Source organism: Rhincodon typus, chromosome 43, assembly GCF_021869965.1.
Source record: "Rhincodon typus isolate 14 chromosome 43, sRhiTyp1.1, whole genome shotgun sequence".
NCBI lineage: Eukaryota > Metazoa > Chordata > Chondrichthyes > Orectolobiformes > Rhincodontidae > Rhincodon > Rhincodon typus.
The window spans coordinates 4,037,447-4,047,786 of record NC_063374.1 but is presented as its reverse complement, the minus strand read 5'-3'; the positions used below and the strand labels follow the sequence as shown (position 1 = coordinate 4,047,786).

The following is a 10,340-nucleotide window of genomic DNA, read 5'->3' as shown; positions in this document are numbered from 1 at the left end:
CTACTATCTCTTGCTGTAACTGGAGCCTGAATGAGAGGCAACCTCAGGAACAAAATCCTTAACAGGCCTCACCGAAAGTGGATACAATGGCTGCAGGCTGTGCTTGGGCTAGGGGCAGGGATACAGTCTTACAGTGAGGGCTAGGATTCCTAACGGGCTTAAAATCCTGAGAGGATGGGAGAGTCTAGGACCAGAGGGCACAGACTCAGAATAAAGGGGCTTCAGTGTAAGACTGAGATGAGGAGGAATTTCTTCTCTCAGAGGGTTGTGAGTCTTTGGAATTCCTTGCCACAGAGAGCTGTGGGGGCAGAGTCCTTGTGTACGTTTAAGGCTGAGTTAGAGAGATTCTTGCTCAGTCAGGGAATCAAGGGTTACAGGGAAAGGGACAGGAGAGTGGATGTGGGGAATGTCTCGAGGGGCCGAACGGCCTACTCCTGTTCGTATTTCTTAAGATCTAGGCTGTTTTGGACTGAGAGGTGGAGGAATTTCTTCACTCAAGACTTGGGCTAGGTCAGGGGGCAGGCGGGGGAGTGGGGTGGGGGGGGGAGGTGGTATTGTGTGAATATTTGGAATTCTATGCACTCGATGTGGAGGCTCAGTCATTAAGTCTGTTCAAGACAGAGATCGCCAGATTTCTGCATATTAAAGAGTTCAAGGGATGTGGAGATAGTGAAGGGACACGATGCCAGCAGCATAGGGGTCTCTACACATGGCCCAATGCTGTTTTCTTGCTTTGAGATAGTGGGTCAGCCACAATCCAGCCTAATAGCAGAGTAGGCTTGATGGGCGATATCATTCCAAGGCAGGATGGTGGGTGGCTCAGAGGAAAATCTCATGCAACCCTCACACTGAGGACCCACTTTTTAATGGCAGCCCCAGGCCTTCCAGAGGCCTGGACCAAAGCTTCAGGGAAAGCCTGTCCAAATATCACCCTGCGTTTCGAATCAGACAAACAATCTGGCGTCAGTGCTGGTGAAATTACGACTGACTGTTTGAAAAAAATGAAAACCCCATTTGGTTCACCAGGCCTAGTCTGGGCCTACACATAACTCCAGACCCATAGGAACACGGTCAACTCATAATGTCACCTCAGTAATGGCAGAGCAAGAGGCAAAGTCCAAGGGTTAATTAGGGACGGGACAATAAATGCTAGGCCTTGCCATAGATGCCCACAGCCCCCTTAAAATACAAGGAGCTCACCGTTGGATGCCTCATTGATGGCTGTGTTTGTGTGTGCACAGGTGTGTAGGAGAGTTTGTGTGAGTGAGTGTATGTATGTGAGAGAAAGTTGTGTGTGTGTGTAAGTGAGTGTGTGTGAATATGAGTCAGTGTGTATGTGTATGAGAGAGAGTGTGTATGTGTGCATATGTAGAAGAGAATGTGTGAGTGCATGCGTGTGAGAGACAGTGTGTGCATGTGTGTATGTGTGTGCGAGTGAGTGTGCTTGAGTGAGTTTGTGTGTGTGTGTGTGAAAGTGTGTGTGTGCGTTATGTAGGAGAGAATTTGTGAGTATGTGTGAGAGATAGTGTGTGAGAGTGTGTGTGTGCATGTGTACATGTGTGTGTGTGTATGTAGGAGAGAATGTGTGAGTGAGTATGTGTGTGAGAGAGTGTGTGTGCATGTGTACGTGTGTGTGTGTGGCAGACAGCAGGGAGTGAGGACCAATCTGAGCCAGGAAGAACCCACCAGTCAATCTACAATTCCCAGGACACTGCTATCGCTCAGGGATTTAGGGACTGCAGTGACAGCTCCTATAAAAAGATGAAACATCAATTTTAGGGCACAGTGCTGGAGGAGAATGTGAGAGAGCAAACTCAGAGCAATTCGGTTGGAATGAGCTGTTTAGAGATTAAAGCAGGGAGTTCTGGAATCGGAACTCATTTTCCGGGAGGCTGGACAGTGCAGACGGAATTGGCAGGAAAACCCAGATACAGTTCCCGTACCAAAAAAACCCTAAAAGTTACAACCTTCCCACTTTCTCAAGACATCCTGTCACGTGTTGGAGCAGTGCACAGGCTGTCAGCTTACACAGTGTGTGAGAGGGAGCTTTACTCTTATATAACCCCATGCTGTCCCTGTCCTGGGGAGTGTTTGATGGGGACAGTGTAGAGGGAGCTTTACTCTGTATCTAACCCCGTGCTGTCCCTGTCCTGGGAGTGTCTGGTGGGGACATTGTAGGGGGAGCTTTACTCTGTATCCAACCCTGTGCTGTCCCTGTCCTGGGAGTGTTTGATGGGGGACAGTGTAGAGGAAGCTTTACTCTGTATCTAACCCCGTGCTGTCCCTGTCCTGGGAGTGTTTGATGGGGACAGTACAGAGGAAGCTTTACTCTGTATCTACCTCTGTACTGTCCCTGTCCTGGGAGTGTTTGATGGGGTCAGTGTAGAGGGAGCTTTACTCTATCTCTCATGCTGTAGCCATCAAATTACCTACTGCTGCCCCCTAATCCATATCTTTGCTGTCATGGGGGCTTGCAGTGCACAATACATCCACTTTAAATAGACCATCCCCTGAAACCTAGAGTCTCCAAACAGCAGAAATAGTGTCAACAGAGAGAAACTAACTCTGTCCTTAATGAGTTATTGACAACTGATAAACTCTGTTTATTGTTTAAGATTTGTGGCAATTAACATTTGTGCCACACAAATGCCATGCAACGACCATCTCCAATCAGAGACAATCTCACCACCACCCCTTGACATTCAGTGGTGTTACCATCAGCAACATCTACACAGGTCAGAAACTCAACCAGACTTACCACATAAACACAGCGGCTACAAAAGCAGGTCAGAGGCTGGGAATCCTGTAGTGAGTAACTCACCTCCTGATTCCCCGAAGCCTGTCCACTATCTACGAGGCACAAGTCAGGAGAGTGATCGAATAGCCAGCATCACCATCTGCAAGTTCCCCTCTGAGCCACTCCCCATCCTAACTTGGAAATATATCGGCCGTTCCTTCAGTGTCGCTGGGTCAGAATCCTGGAATTCCTTCCTGAGGACATTGTGAGTCTACGTATAGCACAAGGACTGCAGCGGTAAGGGTTATGAGGGAAGAGAATAGAGATCAGCAAGGCCGCCTAGATGAGAACTGCAGGAGATGGGGGAGATACTAAATGAGTATTTTGCATCAGAATTTACTGAGAAGGATATGGAAGCTAGAGAACGTGGGGAAATAAATAACAACCTCTTAAAAAAATTCCATATTATAGAGGAGGAGGTGCTGGATGTCTTAAAATGCATAAAGGTGGATAAATCCCTGGGACGTGATCAGGTGTACCTTAGAACTCCATGGGAAACTAGGGAAGAGATTGCTGGGCCCCTTGCTGAGATATTTGTATCATCGATAGCCATAGGTGAGGTGCTGGAAGACTGGAGGTGGCTAATGTGGTGCCACTATTTAAGAAAGGTGGTAAGGAAAAGCCTGGGAAGTATAGACCAGTGAGCCTGACATCAGTGGTGGGCACGTTGTTGGAGGGAATCCTGTGGGACAGAGTTTACATGTATTTGGAAAGGCAAGGACTGATTAGGGATAGTCAACATGGCTTTGTGCGTGGGAAATTGTGTCTCACTAACTTGTTTGAGTTTTTTGAAGAAGTAAGTAAGAGGATTGATGAGGGCAGAGCGGTGGATGTGATTTATATGGACTTCATGATAGACTGGTTGGCTAGGTTAGATCAGACGGAATAGAGGGAGAACTAGCCATTTGGATACAGAACTGGCTCGAAGATAGGAGACAGAGGGTGGTGGTGGAGGGTTGCTTTGCTGACTGGAAGCCTGTGACCAGCGGTGTGCCACAAGGATTGGTGCTGGGTCTGCTGCTTTTTCTCATTTATATAAACGATTTAGATGTGAACATAGGAGGTACGGTTAGTAAGTTTGCAGATGACACCAAAATTGGAGATGTAATGGACAGCGGAGGTTAACTCAGAGATCTTGATCAGATGGGCCAATGGGCTGAGGAGTGGCAGATGGAGTTTAATTTAGATAAATGTGAGGTGCTGCATTTTGGAAAGGCAAATCAGGGCAGGACTTGTACATCTTAATGGTAAGGTCCTGGGGAGTGTTGCTGAACAAAGAGACCTTGGAGTGCAGGTTCATAATTCCTTGAAAGTGGAGCCGCAGGTAGACAGGATACAGAAGAAGGCATTTGGTATGCTTGCCCTTATCGGTCAATGCATTGAGTATAGGAGTTGGGAGGTCATGTTATGGCTGTACAGGACATTGGTGAGGCCACTTTTGGAATACTGCATTCAGTTCTGGTCTCCCTGTTACAGGAAGGATGTTGTGAAACTTGAAAGGGTTCAGAAAAGATCCAAGAGGATATTGCCAGGGTTGGAGGGTTTGAGCTCTAGAGAGAGGCTGAATAGGCCTGGGGCTATTTTCCCTGGAGTGTCAGAGGCCGAGGGGTGACCTTATAGAGGTTTAAAAATCATGAGGGGCATGGATAGGGTGAATAGTCAAGGTCATTTTTGCTAGGGTGGAGGAGTCTGAAACTAGAGGGGCATAGGTTTAAAGTGAAAGGGGAAAGATTTAAAAGGGACCTGAGGGGCAATGTTTTCATGCAGAGGGTGGTGTGTGTATGGAATGAGCTGCCAGAGGAAGTGGTGGAGGCTGGTACAATTACATTTAAAAGGCATCTGGATGGGTACATGAATAGGAAGGGTTTAGAGGGATATGGGCCAAATGCTGGCAAATGGGATTAGATTTTTTTAGGATAACTGGTCAGCATGGACGAGTTGGGCCAAACGGTCTGTTTCCGTGCTATACAACTATATGATTCAATGAGTCTAAGTACCACCTTCTCAAGGGGCAACTATGGGCATTGAACACAGCACCCACTTCACATGAGCGAGAGTCCAGAGGGATGGAGAATGATGACTTTATTCTGAATTGGATAAGACATGAAAGCACTTTCTAAATAAACATATCACTCACTCTAACTAGTGCCTATTACTGTCCCAGACTGTTCTTGCTAATGAAATCAAAATCTCAGCTTTAATGATGTGCTTCATGAATATTCAATTTCTTCTTCTCCAATTGCTCTCATTATACTGTCTTTGTCAGCGATCGGTGATTATCATATGCCCAGAGGGACATTGATCTTGAATCCCTCATTCTAGTGCACAGGTCATCACCTCACCCTCAGCACAGGGTAAGATACAGAGTAAAGCTCCTTCTACACGGTACTCCATCAAAAACTCCCAAGACAGGGACAGCACAGGTTTAGATACAGAGTAAAGCTCCCTCTATACTGTCCCCATCAAACACTCCCAGGACAGGGACAGCATGGGGTTATATACAGAGTAAAGCTCCCTCACACACTCTGTAAGCTGACAGCCTGTGCACTGCTCCAACACGTGACAGCATGTCTTGAGAAAGTGGGAATGTTGTAACTTTTAGGGTTTTTTTGGTACAGGAACTGTATCTGGGTTTTCCTGCCAATTCCATCTGCACTGTCCAGCCTCCCGGAAAATGAGTTCCAATTCCAGAACTCCCTGCTTTAATCTCTGAACAGCTCATTGCTCTGAGTTTGCTCTCTCACATTCTCCTCCAGCACTGTGCCCTAAAATTGATGTTTCACCTTTTTATAGGAGCTGTCACTGCAGTCCCTAAATCCCTGAGCGACAGCAGTGTCCTGGGAATTGTGGTGAGAGGGGAAAAGGAACCTGAGGGATAACTTTTTCACACAGAGGGTGGTGCGTGTATGGAATGAGCTGCCAGAAGAAGTGGAGGCTGGTACAATTACAACATTCAGTATATGGATGGGTATATGACTAGGAAGAGTTTCGAGGGACACAGGCCAAGTGCTGGCAAATGGGACTAGATTCATTTAGGATATCCAGTCGGCATGGACGAGATGGCCAAAGGGTCTGTTTCTGTGCTGTATGACTCTAAATCCAATTGGGAATTCTGCCCTCTGAGTAAGTAAAATACTGGCCCAGCCCACATCCCGTGAATGAATGAGGAAAAGGAGAGGTAGACAGCTGTGTCTGGGTCGGATCCATGCGGGCTGAATGGCCTGGGAGCTGTTGGCTCTGTTGTCACTGATCCCTCACCTGGAACACTTCGGCGATTTTGGGTCCCTCCAGGAAGAGGCGAGTGTTGAGGCACTCGACGGGTCCAAACTGAGCAGTGAAATCCTTGAACTCATCGAAGACTTTGGGATACATGGCAGCTGACATGACATCCTCGGGGGTGATCTCTTCCATGTGTTTGGTCCGTAGCTCCCTCTCCAGCTCGTCAAAGTCCAGGGGTGAGAGGGAGCTTCCCGGGCGGCCCTCAATACGGGGCAGGTCCTTCAGCACCTGAGGGAGGGAGGGTGAGAGGGAACACAAGTAACCCAGAGCTACACAGTCAGCATCAGATCAGAAACCACATCAACTTCCAGAGAAACTCTCACAGAGCGAGAGAGAGACCCAGGGAGACAGAGAGAGAGGGATAGGTACACCTGGGGGTGGGGGTGCAGTGGGGCAGAGAGAGAAAGAGACAGAGAGAGAGGGATAGGTACACCCGGGGAGAGAGACAAAGACAGAGAGAGAGGGATAGGTGCACCTGGGGTGGGGGTGGGGGTGCAGCGGGGCTGAGAGAGAAAGAGACAGAGAGAGAGGGATAGGTACACTCAGGGTGTGCAGCGGTGCGGAGAGAGAAAGAGACAGAGAGAGAGAGATAGGTACGCCCGGGGAGAGAGACAAAGACAGAGAGAAAGACAGGCACACCCTGGGGGTGGGAGGGAGAGACAGAGAGACAGGTACATACACACACGCACACACACGTGTGCACACGCATGCAAACACAAACACACGTGCACACACACACACACAGATACACACACACAGATACAGAAACACACACACACAAACACACAGATACACACACACAAACACACAGATACACACACACAAACACACACATACAGAAACACACACACACACGCAAACACACCCACTCACACACCAGGCCTTGTACTCACAAGGGCTGTTACCACAACCAACCCACTATCAGCCACTAATGGTCCCCATGAGCATCTACTCATTCCCCCCAGGCTGACCTTTACCCAGTCCCTCGTCTGCCCTCATGCCCACTTCACCCGATGAAGGAGCAGCATCACTCCATTTGTGATTTCAAATAAACCTGTTGGATTATAACCTGGTGCTGTGTGATTTCTGACTTTGCCCTCCTGCTGTTCTCTCTCACTCTGGGTACCATCTCTACCTATCGTTTACTCCTCCTCCCACCCCAGCTTCAGCAAATACACCAACCGTTTCCTAGCTACAATCGGTTCTGAGGAAGGGCCACTGGACACAAAATGGTAACTCTGCTTTCTCTCCGTATATGCTGCCAGACCTGCTGAGCTATTCCAGCAATTTCAGTTTTTGTTTCAAATGCTAGAACACCCGATTTCAATTTATACCCTAGGAGAAAAGGATGCTGACAACCGACAGGAAATTATAAGACTATAGGAAATGGGAACAGGAGCAGGCCATTCGGCCCCTCGAGCCTGCTCCACCGTTCAATAGGATCATGGCTGATCCGATATTGCTCATGCCCACTTTCCTGCCCTTTCCCCATAACCCCCTTGATTCCACGACTGATCGAGAATCTATCTATCTCAGCCTTAAATACACACAAGGACTCTGCCCCCCAACAGCTCTCTGTGGCAAGGAGTTCCAAAGACTCACAACCCTTTTGAAGAAATTTCTTCTCATCTCAGTCTTAAATTGGCACCCTTCTGGGACAATGCCCTCTGGTCCCTAGACTCTCAGCATGTTCCCTGTCAAGCTCCTTAAGAATCCTGTACGTTTCACCTCTCACTCTTCTAAACCCCAGGGAGTAGAGTCCCAACCTGTTTAACCTTTGCTCATGAGACAGTCCTTCCACATCAGGGATCATCCTGGTGAACCGTCTCTGAACTACCGCCACTGAAATGAGATCTTCCCTTAAATAAGAGAGATGGGAGTGCTAGACCCTTCAAACTCTCAAGGAACTCAAAGTGACACAAGGCATGGACACATCCCTTTTGACTGCAGGGAGCAAGTCCCTGTGTATGTTTCTGCATCACTTCCAGCAAACGTCAATAGGCTACTTTACAACATCTCAAAATGGCTGTCAGCGCACTCGGTATTGTTCAGTAACCATTGCCCAGCTGCGGGAATGCGTCTAACAGTACGCATTTAGCACTGGACTTGCAAGCATGGGGCACATGGGGTACTCTGGTTGCTAGGCCAGACGATGCTGTTAGAGTCGATCAGCCAGACATGGGGACTGTGGACCTGCCATGTGAGGTTCTGCTGACTTTCTGCTGAGCAAATTCGCTGGAATTTGGAAGGTTTAGGGATCTGGTAGACCACGATCTCAGTGAACGGTGGACAGATTTGGAAGGTGATCCGGAACTGGATGTTATCTACCTTCTGGGACTCTATAATCCTTGCTCCCAGAATATTTTATCAATCTCAATCTCGCTGGCTCCCTCCGTCCCGACATCTGCAGCGTTTTGAGGGAGAGAGGTTTGGATTTCCACACCTGTTTGTGTAAATCCTGACGCAACTTCCCCCTCTCTGCCGGTTTCCTGTCCCTACTTGCCCCTTGAGAAGGTGGTAATGAGCCGCCATCTTGTGACCCTGCAGTCCATGTGCTGTGGGTAGACCCACAATGCCCTTAGGGAGGGAATTCCAGGATTGTGACCCAGCGACACTGAGGGAATGGCCGCCACATTTCCAAGTCAGGATGGGGACGGAGATTGGGAGGTGTCAGAGCATCCATGTATCAGCCATAGAGGTAGAAAAGTAATGCCCCACATGGCAGAAGAGCTAGGAGTAGGCCATTCGGTCCCTGAAGCCTACTCCGCTACAGCCATGGCTGATCTTATATAGGCCTCAACCCCACTTTCCCGCCCCACTCCCTTTAACCCATTACTGATCGAGAATCTGTCTGTTTCCTCCTGAAACTTTTTCGGTGTCCCCCCCCCCCGCACACTTATTCCACAGATTCACCCACCCCCCCTCCCCATCTCTGTTTTAAATCTGCCCCCCCATTCTGAAACAAATGACCTCTTGTTCTAAATTGTCCCCCACATGAGGAAACGTCCTCTCTCTACGTCTACTTTTCAGTCCCCATTGGCATCCTATAGATCTCTTATCAGATCTCAGCTCATCCTTCGAAACGGCAGAGGGGATTGACCCAAACTGCTCAATCTCACCTCATAAGGAGCCTTTACAGCTGCTTTGTTCAATCCTTTTAATGTTTTAAACACCTCAGTCAGATCACATCTCTATAGCTGATCAGAACCTCTAAACACAAGGCTTAGAAACTTGCTAAGATAACAAGGTGTAGAGCTGGATGAACACAGCAGGCCAAGCAGCATCAGAGGAGCAGGAAGGCTGACATTTCGGGCCTAGACCCTTCTTCAGAAATGGGGGACGGGAAGGGGGATCTGAAATAAATAGGAAGAGAGGGGGAGGTGAATAGAGGAGAAGATAGGTGGAGAGGAGACAGACAGGTCAAAGAGGTGGGGATGGAGCCAGTAAAGGTGAGTGTAGGTGGGGAGTTAGGGAGGAGATAGGTCAGTACAGGGAGGACGGACAGGTCAAGGGGGCGGGATGAGGTTAGGTAGGAGATGGGGGTGGGGCTTGAGGTGGGAGGAGGGGAAGGTGGGAGGAAGGACAGGTTAGGGAGACAGGGACGAGCTGGACTGGTTTTGGGATGCGGTAGGGGGAGGGGAGATTTTGAAGCTTGTGAAATCCACATTGATACCATTGGGCTGCAGGGTTCCCAAGCGGAATATGAGTTGCTGTTCCTGCAACCTTCGGGTGGCGTCGTTGTGGCACTGCAGGAGGCTAAGGATGGACATGTCGTCTGAGGAATGGGAGGGGGAGTTGAAATGGCCCTGCGCTTCTTCCTGTCCCGCAGGCCCGACCAGACCTCCTCCACTGACACCCTCATCTGCTTAGCCAAACTCGTCCTCGCTCTCAACAACTTCTCTTTCAATTCCTCCCACTTCCTACAGACAAAAGGGGCGGCCATGGGTACCCGCATGGGCCCAAGCTATGCCTGCCTCTTTGTAGGTTACGTGGAACAATCCCTCTTCCGTAGCTACACTGGCCCTAAACCCCACCTCTTCCTCCGTTACATTGATGACTGTATTGGCGCCGCCTCGTGCTCCCACGAGGAGCTCGAACAGTTCATCCACTTCAGCAACACCTTCCACCCCAACCTTAAGTTCACCTGGACCATCTCTAATACCTCTCTCTCCTTCCTGGACCTCTCTGTCTCCATCTCTGGCAACCACCTAGAAACCGAGATCCATTTCAAGCCCACCGACTCCCACAGCTACCTAGAATACAC

General features: G+C 49.0%; 1 protein-coding gene across 1 annotated transcript in view; it reads right to left on the bottom strand.

Annotated features, from left to right (window-relative positions):
- The window catches only part of LOC109926285 (pyruvate carboxylase, mitochondrial-like), a 66,303-nt gene that overhangs the window by 8,737 nt on the left and 47,226 nt on the right, over positions 1 to 10,340 (bottom strand). Inside the window, exon 7 of the mRNA XM_048619612.1 lies at positions 6,056 to 6,304. Coding sequence (XP_048475569.1) covers positions 6,056 to 6,304 — 249 coding nt within the window. The remainder of the gene's footprint in view (positions 1 to 6,055; positions 6,305 to 10,340) is intronic.